The sequence below is a fragment of the Notechis scutatus genome, chromosome 4 (assembly GCF_049901735.1).
Source record: "Notechis scutatus isolate UNSWTSFEM ecotype Mainland chromosome 4, rNotScu1.2, whole genome shotgun sequence".
Taxonomy (NCBI): Eukaryota; Metazoa; Chordata; class Lepidosauria; order Squamata; family Elapidae; genus Notechis; species Notechis scutatus.
Window position 1 is genome coordinate 87,362,647 of NC_142012.1, and position 16,557 is coordinate 87,379,203.

General features: G+C 38.4%; 2 protein-coding genes across 2 annotated transcripts in view; one reads left to right on the forward strand and one right to left on the reverse strand.

Moving 5' to 3' along the window:
• The window catches only part of CTNNA3 (catenin alpha 3), a 767,102-nt gene that overhangs the window by 399,370 nt on the left and 351,175 nt on the right, over positions 1-16,557 (reverse strand). The gene's annotated exons all lie outside the window — the stretch shown is intronic.
• The window catches only part of LRRTM3 (leucine rich repeat transmembrane neuronal 3), a 113,908-nt gene continuing 113,331 nt past the window's right edge, over positions 15,981-16,557 (forward strand). Inside the window, exon 1 of the mRNA XM_087964050.1 lies at positions 15,981-16,505. Within this exon, the coding sequence (XP_087820176.1) occupies positions 16,502-16,505 (4 nt within the window). The 5' untranslated portion in view covers positions 15,981-16,501. The remainder of the gene's footprint in view (positions 16,506-16,557) is intronic.

A 16,557-nucleotide genomic window follows, 5' to 3' on the forward strand; every position in this document is an offset into this window, starting at 1 on the left:
GCATTAAGAAATAATGCAGTTGAGAAGTTGTAGATAAGATCTCTTGAGTCTTGTCACTGAGAAAGGTCAAAGAAAATTTTATACAGAAGGAAGTCTACAATTTAACAGATCTCACAGTTGGGCAGACAGGTACTTATTGCAGCTTGGAGAAGTGAAATATGTAATAGCCTTTTAATTTTGCCCCAGGGCTCTTAAGTATTCTACTCAAATTTATTTTGATTTTTATTTACAGTGTTACACATTATAAAGATATTTTTAAAAAACAGTTCAGGACATAGAACCCTACACCTAAGAATAAACTTCATTTAGCACTGTGCAATGTATCTACAGATGCATAGGACTGCACGATGCCCAAGTTGATAGACAAAATAAATAGCCAATAGTATTTATTCCACTGTGATATTCATTGGAACACTTTGCATCTTAAAGATCACTTCGCTAACAAATCCAATTAAAGAAAATGAGATGATTCATACATGGTCATCACAGAAGCCCGAGCTTCATTTCATAAATGCATATTATTCCTTGGCTGAGATTTTCTTATTTTATGCGATTGCCCATTTCTCTCTCTCTCTCTCTGTGTATAGTGTATAACATCCCACACCATATTCTACACATAGAATCTTGATAGTCTTTCATATAGAAGTACCTTCCAATGTAAGAAGTACTTCTTATGGGAAGAAACCCATAATATGCAGAAAACTCTATCCTAGTGGTGTGAGTTAGCGTTTAGAAAAGCTGTGAAATATTTCTATACCCCAGTTATTATGCAAATGACAGAATACAAAAAAAGAGAATTACAAATCATCTGATGGCTGACATTTGAATACAAGTAGGAAAGCTATTACAAATTCCAGTTTCCCAGAACACACAGACAAAAAAGAAGTCTTCCAATGAATCGTATACTTTTTCTTCATTCATCACAGGCTGCAGTTCATAGACATATTAGATGCAGAACACTTCCATTAGCTCACAGATGGAAAGGTCTTCTGAACTAGTACTGGATCCTTAGAAGCAGGTGCTAAACATTCTGATGATGGTAAGCAGAGCAACAAAAGCTCACTTTTTATCATTTTCCTAGCCGATATCTCAAAAGCAAGGAGGAAATTGTGCTTCTCTATCTCTCTGCATGTGCACAGAACAATATAAAAAGAGACTTGCTCAAAGCATTCAGATTTCGTGTGGAGACGATGCAGTCTATTCAACCAAAGAGTATAGGCAATGCAATATTGATTGATTATGTGCCATCAAATAAAATTGTTATGCCATCCAAGATGGCAGAGGTCAGGTGATTGTATCTGTAACTTTGCTTGTTCAGAAATAAGATATACTTTTCAAGTGATATAGAGAGAACCTTGGAGATGTGAAACCTATCATAAGTGCTCTTGATCTTTGCCCATCCTAGTTGGTAAAAGTAGTTAGGCATGATTTCCTCATGGCTCAAAAAGGCTGTAATGAAAGCTTTGCTTGAGTTAATTCATCCTGGATCATGGTTGTCTGGGGTGGAGGGGAAAAAGGGATGACAAAATGTGTGCCATAACTTCATGATACTAATCCCAACCACTTTGTATTGAATGTTAATTATCCTCTGCAGGTATGCAAGGATTGGATCTTGCATTGTAGCATCACAACACACATTTTGTCATTTGATGAAATCATGACTCCCTGAAGACACCCATGTTCTGATTTTATCATGTTGAATCACCAATCACCCCATCATTTTTCAATGTTCCATACTTGGCCAGGTGCTGCAATGTATAGGAACATCATAGTTTCAGAGATTTCAAAGTAGTTTACATTAGCTAGATCAAACTCAGCCTTAACAGCAGGACAAATGCCATTTTGGTAATATGAATATAGACTGAATACTAGAAAGGGGAAATGCATCTCCATCACTATGGCTGAACTACTTAGTCTTCTTTAACAAAGGATCAGTTTCCAACCACCATGATGAAATGTACATCAGGACGCTATGGTGCTAGATGTCTTACTAATTCCTATTGTTCCTGCTAGTGTCATAATATCTCCTACAAGACACAGTGGGGGGTGGTTTGCACTGTAATGTTGCAATACAATTTTGTTCCTTTGTCCTCTCTTGCAGGCATCTACAGCCATAGATATCATCAACATTGCATTATTCCAGGCCACTTGGCTAGAATATGCCTTGGAGACCTATTGTCTCTTATTGATGAGATGTCAGAAAGTGATGCTGAAGGATTCTTATTGCTATAAACAAAGCCTGTAGTGTCCCCTGGGACACACCTTTCCTTCATCGTCTTCCACATAAATATTATGGATGTGCAGAGCTTCAATTTTGAAGGGGGAAATGTATTTTGAAGTGTGCAGAAGCATTCATGTAACGCTTGTTGGCAATAGTTTAAGGATTTCTGTATTTTTTCCCCGGAATTCCTGCTGCCCTCTATAGCAGCAGTATGAACCCAGGGGGAAATGTCTATTTGGTCAGTTAGAACAAGAACAAATAGATAGCCTGCAACTGTAGAGATAATATCAGAAAAGCCAAAGCTCTAAATGAGCTGAAGTTGGCAAAGGTTGCTAAGAACTAGAAAAAGGATTTACTCAGTGATAGTCATAATAAAGGCAAGACAATCAGTAAATCAAATGTTCACTGAAGATATGAAAACATTTAAGGAGTAACAAAGAGAAGGGAGAGCTATTGTTTCAGTGTAGTCTACTGCAAGACTGATTAAATTCTGACAGCGACAGAAGAATTCTTCTTTGAATGTATATATTTCCTGAGAAATAGCTGATGGTCTGGGAACAACCTTTTGTACACAACCTTTGAGAAAATATGGGAAGAAAGGAAATGTTGCCCCTATATTCAATGAACTAAAAGAAGATCCAGAAAACTATCTGGATCTGTCTATCTGAAATTAGTATCTGTGAAAATTCTGTATTGTCATAACAAGATCAAGTACTTTAAAATCAATGTGGCTATTACCAGAGAGCAGCAGGAGTTTGTCAATCACAGTTGTTAGCAGACTATAAGTTTATCTTATTTTTTTCCTGAATATTTTGTTAATTAATTTGTGGAAATACCTTACACACAATGTCTTGATTTTAGCAAAGCACTTAACATAGTACTGATGACATTCTATTAAAGTCTTTACCAGCATTCTCAATCAACTTGCTATTTATTTCTCCCAATCAGCATAAATCTCATGGTAATTAAGTAGCTGGGCCAAAATTTCGACTCAAATAATGCTCATCCATGACTTCTTATCAAACTGATAAAAAAAAGGCAAGTGAGACCACCATCAGGTTCAGTCCTGACATGTATTTTTCATTTTTTTCATTAATTAGATTAAAAAGTATAAGGAATTTGCAGATGATACAAAATTAGGTGTGGCAAGTAATATCCAGGAAAACATTCATGTTTTCTAGGATAAATACATTGCTGAAAATAGCAAAATGAAGCTAAACACCATGTTCATTATTTAGGAAATAAAATCATATATATGGGTATAAGCAGGAGGGAACATGTTTGGTAATACCACTTCAGGCAAAATATTGGAAAATACTGATTGAATATTAGTAACTGGATGTGACTGAAAAAAGACAATTCAATTTAGGGCTGCGTCAATGTTAAAACAGTTTCTAAACAGCAATGGCATTTCAGGCTTAAATACTGCCCCATAGTGCTTTAGCCTTTGTGGCTGTGCAGCCCAGCTGGGAGGAGAGAGGGGAACCAGGTCACAGGAGCAGTGGGCTGCCACTAGTGTGAGGGAGTTGTGCGCATGCATGAATGCCGGCCCACATCTCGTGCAGCCGGCTCCCAATAGGCCATGGCCCAGTAGTGGGCTGCGGCCTGGGGGTTGGGGACCCCTGCTTTACAGCACTGTCTGGATGGTTTGCAGTATTATTTGCATATTGCCCCAACAATCTGGGTCCTCATTTTACCCAGCTCGAAAGGATGGAAGGCTGAATCAATCTTAAGCCCTATCAGGATCAAACTCCAAACTGGGAACAAAGTTTGCCCGCAACACAGCATCACACCACCAAGGCTACAGGGAATCATGGAAAGTTTCACTTCTCAAAGTTTCTTGCTGGGTGGGCCCATAACACACATCCCCTCCCACTCTCATAAACAATCACAAGGAGGTTAGACAGTGGTGGGATTCATTATTTTTTTGACTACCGCTTCTGTGGGCGTGGCTTGGTTGTGGGCGTGGCAGGGGAAGGATACTGTAAAATCAGTCAGAGGTGGGATTTGCCAGTTCTCCAAACTACTCAAAATTTCCACTACCAGTTCTCCAGAACTGGTCAGAACCTGCTGAATGCCACCTCTGAGGTTAGATATTAGGAAGCTCTACATAAGACTTTACGGGGAGGCACACAGAAAACCTCGGGGAGTTAATCCTGCCCCTTTGAACTAAGAGATCTTTTAAAGCCTTTTTTCAGTCTTAAAACTTCCTGCCACCTATACCTTTTTCGTTCACCAAATGTCCTTCTCTGGCATGAGAATCAGGGACCAGCCTCAGCCTCAACTGTCTTAAAATACCTTATGCGGCTTTGATCAGACATCCAAATGCTTCACATTCAGCAAGATACAAATGTGATAAGTAAATAAATAAAACATTTTTCGCTCATACAAAATCTATTGAAATATCACTCAAAACAGATGTTCCAACTTTAGAATGTTTCAAGCTTGCGGTGTTATACACATCCTTGGATTTTAACTATTATATTTACATTTGCACTACTTTCTCTTATGACAAATCAGGCAAAAAGAATAAATATTTAATATGAAGGAGTTCACAGACAATAGAACTAAGTAAAAATTGAAAACAACATGTTTTGTTATCATGCTTCTATGTTTTCTTTTCATCTTCTGTGGCATTGTTTCCATAGTTCGCTTGTAGCTATTAAGGGATATGTGCACGTATGTGTGTGCGTGTGCGTGTGCGCGCACACACACAAATGTATGTTCATATGTGTGATTTCTATGTTTAGAATTCTGTGGCCAAAGAGTTACCTTGAACCCCGAGATACATAGAATAAATAAACAAACAATCAAACAAACATCTCACCATCTTGCGTAAGGTGATTCCTTGTGTGTATACTTCCCACCCTGACTGGCAATACCATGATCAGAGTGTGGGTTAATTTGAAAAACCAGATTTCCTTAGTTAAATTCCACCATGCAACAACAGTACGAAAAGAGGAAAAAAATAGGATGCATCAGAAGATAAGAATTCCTCACACATTTTCAATAAACATAGTAAAAAGTCCATAAATCTCTTTTAAGGATTTTACTTTATAAGAGGTTCCATAAAACCTCTTAAAAACAGAAAGAATAAAGTATTTGTTCAGTTGGTTCAGAAAAAAAAATTTAACAGGCAGAACAGTGTTAGTCTTTGCCAAACTGTTCTTACAATTGTTTTCATAGTAAGTATGCATATGTATGCATACAGGGGCACAATGGCTCAGCAGTCAAAAGACACTGAGGCTGTCATTTAGAAAACTACAGCCCGGGTTCAAGACCCCAGCGCCAAGGGACAGAGTGAGCTCCCATTACTCACTCCAGCTCCTGCCCATGCAATAGGTGACACTTTGGTGGGAAGATAACAGCATTCTGTGTGCCTTGGCGTATAGTCTGTTCAGAGTATTGCAGCGTAAATTCAGTGCCAGAAAGTTAAACACAGATGGCTGAGGCTTCATTTAACTTCTTTATAAACACATAAAGTAAATTTTACAGACCAGTTGTAGATTTCTCCAACATGGAGCAAACTGAAACAGAAGCAGACATGTGACAGGCTCAGAGTAGAACAGCAACTCAAGAGCTCAGAAACAGACATCAGTTTCACTTTAGTTCATCAGGCAAGCAAGGAGAAGCAGCTTCATTTTCAATAGATAGACTCAGAGCTTAACATAGCTTCAGAGCTGCAGAGCTTAACATAGAGCCACGCCTAGGCTACTTCTAGTTTCAGTTTCCAAACAGTTCTCATTGGCTGACTTAGTTGCTATGCCTATTCATTGACTGACCTTGTTACCCTGCTCTATTCCAGTTCATGAATATACTCTGACATAGTCACTGCTGGCCACATGAACACGGAAATGTCTTTGAACAACACTAGCTCCCTTGGCAAACAGAGATGAACACAACGCCCTAGAGTCGGACACGATTGGACAGGGAAAACCTTTACCTTGTACATATACAGTATTTGGGTATGTGTGCATGTGTTTACTTTACTTTATTGTAATTGCACCTCGCAGAACGAAATTAAATGTCATCTTCAAGTGTACATTATGCATAAAAATTAAAACAAAAACACACATCCTTCACATGTGTGCAAATGTATGTTTGTGTGTACACATAATCAGGTGTGTATATGTATGCAGATCTGTGTGTGTACGTGTACATGTGTATATACCAAATAATTCAAGAATCTATTTTCTTAACTGTACATTTGATAGAGTATAAGATAAAACATTCTCCTGGCAATTGCATTTATTGCATGGACTTCTTTTTAATTTCCTGGAAAAATTCCTCAGATGTTTCACCTAGCAGAAACTTCAAATATGCTTTAGGCAAAATATTGAAGCAGATGACCTCGGGTTATTGCAAAGCCGAGACAAAATCCACTTTTCCGATCTGTATGGCCTCATGTAAAGGTAATGCTATTTTTAAACTAAATCAGTACAGTTCCCTCTGAACTGAACACTGAATACTGAATTCATAAAGCTTAAGTTTACAATACAGCTAGTCCTCAACATATGACCCCCCAACTGGGCTCAAAATTTCTGTTTTTAAGCATGACAGTTAAGTTGAGGTTTGCCCCATTTTACAATCTTTCTTGCCACAGTTGTTAAGTGAATCGCTGCATTTGTTACTGTTTAGTAAGACAGTTGTTAAGTGGTTGGGAAGTGTGAACGCTGACATTCAATATGTACAGAGGGTTCCGAATTGGGGAAGTTTGGCTTATGTAACACAGTATGCATACGTACAGTAAGTCAGCCAGAACTCTGAAGATAGCTTCCTCGGCAGAAGTGATGGGACCTTATCCAGAGAAACTTATGCACCTATAAATTAGGCACAATCTTTTAAAAATAATTTATTGAGGATTGATGCAAAAAAAAAAAAAGCAAGCAGGAGAATGCCGCAGCTCTGGTTTGTGTAACCAAGCTCACATAAGGATACTTGTGTGTGTATTTAAAACTTCTAGAATGCAATAGCCTGGGCCAATGTCCAGATCAAGTCTGTTTGACTGCCATGCTTTCAAGACCTATGGTTCTCCTGCTTCCAATGAACTAATTTCAGGCTGAAGAAGCAAAACAAAAGTTTTGTAGCAGAACAACTCACTCTTTGTGCTTTAGATTCAATATATTCAGGGGTGGGATTCTACCAGTTCGGACCTGTTCTATAGAACCAGTTGTTAAGATTCTGCACAGTTCGGAGAACCGGCAAATCGCACCACTGGCTGGCTCCTCCCCTCCTGTCCCGCTCAGTAGGCTTTCCTGAGGCCCAGTCAGGGGTGATTTTCAGGGGGTTGGGGAAGGGAGAAGTGGCCTGAGAGCAGAGCTGAATCTTCCTTAGGATTAAAGCTTCTATTTTTCAGTGCAGACTGAGGCAGCAGATTGCAGAAATGTAGGTCTGGGAGTGAAGCTGTGATTCTGCAAGCAACTCAATCTGCCTGCCTGCTTTGCCTGATTTTGGGTAAAAGTTGCTCTTTTTTTAAATAAAAAATTCAATCTTTACATATATATTTACAATATTTACATACAAGCCACGCCCAGCCAGTCACATGACCACCAAGCCACACCCACAAATTAGGCCACACCCACAGAACCAGTTGTTAAGAAATTTGAATCCCACCCATGAATATATTGGTGTGAATGTGGAAAAGAAAGATCTTGGAACTTCTATTTTTCTTCCATAGAAAGTCTTAATTCAGAAATCAAAGGCTTCATTACTAGTAATATTCACAGGGGATTGTCTTTTTTTTTTTTTTAAGATATTTTCTGAGGGAAGAGCAAGAGCCAAGCTTTGCTTCCATCATCTTTAAGTTGCAGATGAGGGTTCCAGATCAGACAAGAGAAATAAAAGCATATATCCTCTGCAGCTTCACCCCACTATATGTCAAACTCAAGGCCCACAGGGTGAATCTGACCTGCGGGGTGCTTAAATCTGGCCCACGAGGCCATCCTGGAAACAGTGACGGACTGGCCCGCTGTTCCTCTGCCAGCGTGTTCACTGGCAGAGGGCTGCAGGAGGGCTGTTGTCACAGCGGAAAACAGATGTTGAGCTGGCCACGCCCCCTGGCCATGCCCCCCAGGTCAAACATAACCCTGATGTGGCCCTCAACAAAATTAAGTTTAACACCTCTGCTATATGAGAAATATCATCTCAAACAGAAGCGTTTCCAGACACAACCTTATTACTACAATTTATATTTATTCCATACTCTAAGAATGGAATATCTGACATAATGAATTTTGAAATCTACATCAACCTTAGTTCTGTCATACTATAGATATCCTTGCCTTCCAAATCCCAGATCATGTCTGTCAGAGGTGGTATTCAGCAGGTTCTGACCAGTTCTGAAGAAGTGGGAAATTTTGAGTAGTTTGGAGAACCAGCAAATACCACCTCTGACTGGAGATTTTACAGTATCTTTGTCTGTCTAGTCTTCTATTGTTAACAACATCCACTTTTTTATCCACAGCAGGCAGTAAGGTATAATTTCAAATCTGATAAATCCAATTCTCCTCTTTCCTCTGCATCTTGTAGTAGTGCCTTATATTTAACTTGGTGTATTTTCTTTTGCATACAAGTTTCTATATACCCTTTGGCCATTGTTTAAATGGTAGATCAGTTATCAAAACAGTTACTGTCTGAAACATAAGCAACATTCTAGGTAAAATATTTATTTTAATTTACAGAAATTGTACAAACATTGCCAATTTACTTCGTCCTTTCTTGATATATCTTTTTTTCATTCTGTCATAACATAGTTATTTTGGAATAATATTTCATATTTTTAATATGAATACTAGGTATTTTATCTTCTTAATCTTATAACACATTTTATTTATCAATTCTTTTTGATCTTTTACTTCATGATTTTTGTTAACAACTTTGTCTTCTGTTTAATCCAGTAAACTGCTAATGCTCCAAATTATTTTAATTTACTTATTAAAAGTTTAGCTCCCTTTAAAGGATCAGCCAAAACACAACCAAGTAATCTGTGAAAACTCTTAAATGACTCTTTTTTAATCTTTTTGTCTGTAGTCTTTTTATAATGTCTTATGTCTCTATTCAATATTTTAAGAACTAAAATAAGCAAAAGAGGGGACAAAGGGCAACTTTGTCCTGTTCCTTTTTGTATCTCACGTGTTTTGGTTATATCTGGATTAATGATTATTTGTACCATCTGTGAAGTATAAATTAATTTTACCCATTTTATAAAATTCTCTTCATAATTCCAAAACCAGTTCAAAAGAAAATTCAGTTCCAATTGTCAAAAACTTTCTCTTCATTTAAAAAGATCAATGTAACTTCTTTTTCATTGTGTTGTTCCAAATATTCCAAAAATATTATAACATGGTTCTAACATTATCTTTCAACTAACTTTTAGTAAAAACCTTAACTGATCCTCATGAATTAATTTTTGCAGAATTATTTTCTATCTTTCAGCTTAAATTGTTGCAAACAACTTATAGTCATTATTCAATATCTTGCTGAAGTCAAATCTTGTTCCTCTTAATGTATTAATGTTATATTAGCCTCTTTCTAGATCTCTGGCATCTTCCCTCCCTGTAGAATCCATCATGTTTTGTAAAGGTTGTAAAAGTTCTTTCCTCAAGACATGTATAATACAAACTCGATAGTCCATCTGGTTCAGGCATTTTTCTTGGTTTACTCTTTTCAGTTGCTTCTGAAACTTCCCTTATTATTATAGGTTCCTTTATCATTCCTCTTTGTTCTTTGTGGGTGCTCCATCACTAGAAGTTTTCAAACATAGATCGGACAACCAATTAACCGGAATGACATAAGGTCTTCTGCCTTGAGCAAAAGGTTGGATTAGAAGATCTCTAATGTCCCTTCCAGCCCTATGATTCTAAGTTCTATGCTCTTCTGTAATTGTTGGTAAATTTTGCTTTATAAGATATTCATCAATTTTCTCCAACGGAATATTGTATCAGTGTCAAAATTGTGATCATGTGACCATAGGTGATTGTGTGATGGTTGTGACTAGTGACTAGTGGAAGTGTAAATCATTTATTCTGAGGCTGTCACAACTTTGAACTGTTCTTAAACAAATGGTTGTAAGTTGAGGACTACATGTATGCCAACAAGTATTCATCATTAATAAAAGTCCTGAGTTTAACTGAAGATTAATATACAAAATGACTTCATTTCTTTTTTTAAGCTGTGCTGATATAAATTCTTCGCTTAAATTATTATAGTCGAACATTTTTCCTGATATAAGTCTCTTGTAGGCAAATAATGTCTTACTTTACTTTTTTCAAATAATGAAAGATTTTTTTCTGTTTTGAGGAACATTTGATCCATTTATATTCCATGCTAAATACTTGTAATCTATATTTTAGCCCAAAATTTAAGAAAATCCACTCTATAGCGCCTAATTTAGTAATACATTTTTCCAATTCCTGTTGTGTAGTCCCTGTTAGTTTCCTCTGAAACCTCCATTTCCATCTCCTCCAATTCTCATTTATATCTTTCTTTAAAAAAAAAACCTCTTACCTTCTGAACTGAATTCAGTCTAAATCTCTATTGAAAGGTAAAAATGATGCCTTCCAATTTATTCCACTGAAATGAAATCCTTTTCTCTTTTATGTTTTTAGCCAAAAAAGTACATTCATTTTTCTTACACAGAATTCTAATAAGAGTCTCTTTCAAAACAAATATTGAATTGGGCATGGCTAGTCTAGTGATATGTTACAGAGCACCTGATTATGACATCGAACATGTAAACAAGTTAAATTAACTACTAACATGGGCAACATCCTGCCCACACGCTTTTATCTTTCTTGGTGACCTCAATCTACCTCATATTAACTGGACCCTACATGAATGTAAAACTGAACCAATATATTCAACCTTCTACAATGCTGTAACAAATCTGGGACTGGAACAACTAGTAACCAACAATACTAGACTTAACAACTGCCTCGATCTCATCTTCTTCAATAGTTTGAATTCAATTTAAGAAATACAAATTAAAGAACCCTTTTCCAACAGTGACCACAACATGATTGACTTATGTCTCAACATACGTCCACACAAAAATCACCACAACAACATAATCCCCAATTATAACTTCAAAAAAGGCAACTATGATCTCATAGACAATGATCTCTCATCTCTTGATTGGCAACTTCTATTCACTGAATGCAATACTGTTGAAGACCATTACAACATATTTTTACTTGCAGTCAAAAAAGCCATCAAACTATATGTACCAATAACAACTCCCAAAACCAGAAAAAACAAATTACCCATAACAATAAGGAAGCTTCAATCCAAAAAGAAATCACTTTGGCAGAAAAACAAATCTGGTCACGTTGCCAACTTCAAAAGCCGATACAAAAATTTATGCCACCAGAAAAAGACTGAATGCACCAATTATCACATTAAACAAGAGGAAAACCTTCTACGCAACTATTCCACCCGTGCTTTCTACAATTTTGTAAACAACAAACTAAAAGACTCAAGGTCCATCCTACCCCTGAAAGGACCTAATGGTAAAGACTGCAATGATGACACCATTAAAGCCAACCTCTTTAACACATTCTTTGGCTCAGTATTTGTAAACAGCAATGGATCATGCCCGGTATTTCCTAGTCAAACCACAGACAACTACAATGATCTAATTATTATTAGATTATTAAATTATTAGATTCTAATACATATTGATTTTACAGAAGACAATGTTGAAAAAGCACTGCGCAATCTAAAACCATCTCTATCTATTGGACCGGGTGGAATATGTGCCTACTTCTTAAAAAAGCTATCCACTGCCATAACCAAACCTCTAAGCATAATCTTTGAAAAATCTTTCAGGACCAGCTCCTTGCCAAACCTATGGTGACAAGCCATGGTCACCCCCATCTACAAAAAGGGAGCTCCCAGCCTAGTTGAAAATTATAAACCAATCTCTTTATGCTGCGTCACCTGTAAAGTCATGGAATCAATTATTAACCAATCCATTATCCTCCACTTAGAGACAAACAACCTACTCTCTAATAAACAATTTGGTTTTAGAAAAAAAACTATCCTGTAATCTGCAACTCTTACACTGCAAAAACATATGGGCTACACAACTCGATCAGGGCAAAGCAATAGATGCAATCTACATAGACTTCTGTAAAGCCTTTGATTCAGTGGTACACGACAAACTACTCCTAAAACTAAAATCTTATGGTATCTCTGGACACCTGCATAACTGAATAGAATCATTCCTGTCAAACAGACAACAAATGGTCAAAATTGGGAGCGTCCTATCAAATTCTGTACCTGTCAATAGTGGTGTCCCCCAAGGCAGTGTTCTAGGACCAACTCTCTTCATACTCTACATAAATGACCTCTGTGATCATATTAAGAGCAACTGCATTCTCTTCGCTGATGATGTAAAGCTATTCAACACCACAGACAATACTGCTATCCTTCAAAAAGACCTCGACTATGTATCAGAATGGTCAAACAAATGGCAACTTCAAATCTCAATAAATAAATGGTCTGTCTTACATATTGGCAAAAAAAAAATCAGAAAATAAAATACAAGCTGAATAGTCAAGACCTTGTTGATGATCCAAACTCTGTCAGGGACCTTGGAGTACTCATCTCTAATGATCTAAGTGCTAGAGCCCACTGTAACTATATAGCCAAAAAGACATTAAAAGTTGTTAACCTAATCTTACGTAGCTTTTTCTCTGGTAATATCACACTACTAACTAGAGCATACAAAACATTTGCTAGACCAATACTTGAATACAGCTCATCAGTCTGGAACCCACATTATGTATCTGATATTAATACAGTTGAGAAAGTCCAGAAATATTTCACAACAAGCGTTCTCCACTCCTCTACTTGTTGCAGAATATCTTATGCCACCAGACTTGAAATTCTAGACCTAGAAAACTAGAACTATGCTGCCTTCGGTCCGATCTAAGTATAGTATATAAAATCATACATTGCAATGTCCTACCTGTCAATGAATACTTCAGCTTCAACCATAACAATGCAAGAGCACACAATAGATACAAACTCATGGTTAACCGCACCAAACTTGATTGCAGGAAATACGACTTCAGCAACAGAGTGGTCAATGTCTGGAATACTCTACCTGACTCTGTGGTTTCTTCCCCTAACCCCAAAAACTTTAACCTTAGACTGTCTACTATTGACCTCACCCTTTTCCTAAGAGGTCTGTAGGGAGCGTGCATAAGCGCACCAATGTGCCTACCATCCCTGTCCCATTGTTTCTTTTTATTTCTCTTATATGTATCCATTTCATGTATTCATAACTATGTTTATACTTATACCTGTTACCTTATAATTGCTTGACAAACAAACAAACAAACAAATAAATAAATAAATAAAGAAGGACCAGGGAAGACATGATAGCAGTGTTCCAATATTTGAGGGGCTGCCACAGAGGGGAAGGGGTCAAGCTATTTTCCAAGGCACCCGAAGGCCAGACAAAGAAGAATGGATGGAAACTGATCAAAGAGAGATTCAATCTAGAAATAAGGAGAAATTTTTTGACAATGAGATCAATCAACCAATGGAACAGCTTGCCTTCAGAAATTGTGGGAGATTCATCACTGGAAGCTTTCAAGAAGAGATTGGACTGCAATCTGTCAAAAATGTTGTAGGGTCCCCTGCTTGGGTTGGGGGTTGGACCAAATGACCTACTAGGTCCCGTCCAACTCTGTTAATCTGTTAAAAACCTGTTAAAATATGTCTTCAACTGTCATTTTCAAGTTTGCGTTAAAATGCTGCTATAGGACTTGATCTCTTGTCTTCTTTCGAACAAATCTATCAAAATATCCTAGGGAAGACTCCCAGAGGTGGGATTCAAATTTTTTAACAACTGATTCTGTGGGCGTGGCTTAGTTGGTGGGCGTGGCTTGGTGGTCATGTGATTGGGTTGACGTGGTTTGGTGGTCATGTTATTTGCTGGGCATGGCCAACTCAATATCACTCACATCGAGGCACGCATCTCCTCGCCTGGCCTCTCATGACTGTGCAGATGCTGCAACAGTCGTTAGTGTGAAAAATGGTCATAAGTCACTTTTTTCAGTGCCATTGTAACTTTGAATGGTCACTCCACACAAGCAAAGTACCAGCAAAGGAGGAAAAAAAAACTCCAGAGACATTCCTGAGACAGGAAGTCTAGTCCTGCCAAGAATGTAATAAGGGTTAACGGAGAGGCAGTTTCTGTAAGCAACACCAGAATGTTTCCTTCCTGCCTTCCTTACAGGATTAGGCTAGTAATTTCTTCTAATAACCGGTTCTCCAAACTGCTTAGAATGTTAACAATCGGTTCTAGCGAATAGGTGCGAACTGGTAGACTCCCACCCCTGAAGTTAAATTAATGGGCCCACCTAAATTAATAGGCAGAATAAACAAACAGGGGCTTCCCTTTTGCAAGCCCCTTAAGCATCTATGTTTCTCTTGGACATTGTAGGCGATCAAGAAAGGCAGGAAAGCTGTACTGCAACCCAGCACTTTTTGTATGCCAAAATAAAGTCCATTTTATCATTCTACAAACAGACTCAAGTTAATACAAATGGCACGAAGTTCACATTTGGCATTATAAAACTAAAGTAAACCAATCCCAAATTGCAGTAATAAAGTTATCTTTAAAATGGTGCCAAACTAACAGCCTGAACAGAAACTGAACAGCTACAGGTTCGGCTTTGCCTCATGCCCTCCAGCCACAGTCTGATAATGGTGGAACAGGGGCTCTGCAGCCTATACCCCTCAGATATTAGGGCAGATATGTATGGTAGGGGTCCTTCAGCTTTCAGAGATGTAGGTAAAACATTCAGAAGGATCCCTCCAGCACAGAGAGGTATGCTAGTCTAGTAAAGAGAACGACCAGGGGAGACATGATAGCAGTCTTCCAATATTTGAGGGGCTGCCACAGAGAGGAGGTGGGGTCAAACTATTTTCTAAAGCGCCTGTAGGCCAGACAAGGAATAATGGATGGAAACTGAACAAGGAGAGATTTATCCTGGAAATAAGGAGAAACTTTCTGACAGTGAGAACCATCAACCAATGGAACAGAAGTTGCCCTCGGAAGTTGTGGGAGCGCCATCACTTGAGACTTTCAAGAAGAGATTGGACTGCCATTTGTCAGAAATGGTATAAGGTCTCCCGCTTGGGCAGGGGGTTGGACTAGATGACCTACAAGGTCCCTTCCAATTCTGATTATCTGTTATCTGTCTACAAGCAGGCAAAAGTTATTATCCTGCTGCTCACCAAGTCTTAGTTTCTCATGATACTCATCGATCTTACCAATGACCAAGTAATAACGTGGATTAGTGTGTTTCGAAATCACATAACACAGAGAGGCATTCAACTGCCTTCCTGATCTAGGCACAAGATATGTATGCATTACTTGTGTGCTGCCTTCATGCCTAAATGAAAAGTGACACTTGTGCTTCATGCTCACCCAAAGTCCCAGCAGCAGATGCTGAACACAAAAGGCTCGGCTAAATTATCTAAGGGGAGGGGGCGAAAGCGGGGTGCAGCCAAAACTACAGCGAGGTTGTCCAGTCTGCTGCTATTTAGTGACCCAGAACAATCATTCATTTCCCAGCACAGAACTAATTCATTTGCAAGATTGAAAAAGAACAGGAAGGGGGGGGAGAGAGAGAGAGAGAGAGAGAGAGAGAGAGAAAGAGAAAGGAGGCATTTCTGCACATGCCCATAATATTCTTCACCACTGGAGGCAGCTTTACATAAGCCTGCATTTACTGAAACCAAAGCAACAGTCAGAGAAGCTTTCAGAGTGACAGGATGCAGAAGTGAACAGTGCTTGTTCATTGTACCGGGTCATCCTGGCTTCCCTGCTTCAACGCAGCTTCCTTAGCCGGATTGAGGGTGCAGACTGTGAGAACTGCTTGCCCAGTGGAATACAGATGGGTGAATTCAGACAGCTGAACGTCACTTGGAGGAACCTCTCAAGCTTTGCACGGGGAGATTTTAAAGAAGCCGAGTCTACAATGTAAAGGTTCCAAACCACATCACCCATGAAGACCCTATCACCTAGGAAGAACTTGACTTTCTGCTGCAAATGCTGGTTTGGGATTTATTTGTTCCTGGGATGTTCTGCATGCCTGGCAAAGGATAATGATCCAAAATCGGTCCATTTCCCAGGAGGTCCAATTTTGCTTCCTGGGTATCAGCAAGCCTTGACTCACCAAAGAACAGCTGACAGGGGCTGTCATGTTTGTGGCCCCTAGGAAAAAGCAAAAGAGCTAAGGACGACCTTTGAAAACACAAAGGATGGGTATGTTTCCATTTTATTCCTTTCTAGTAAGCCTACAGCAATCTCTGCAATG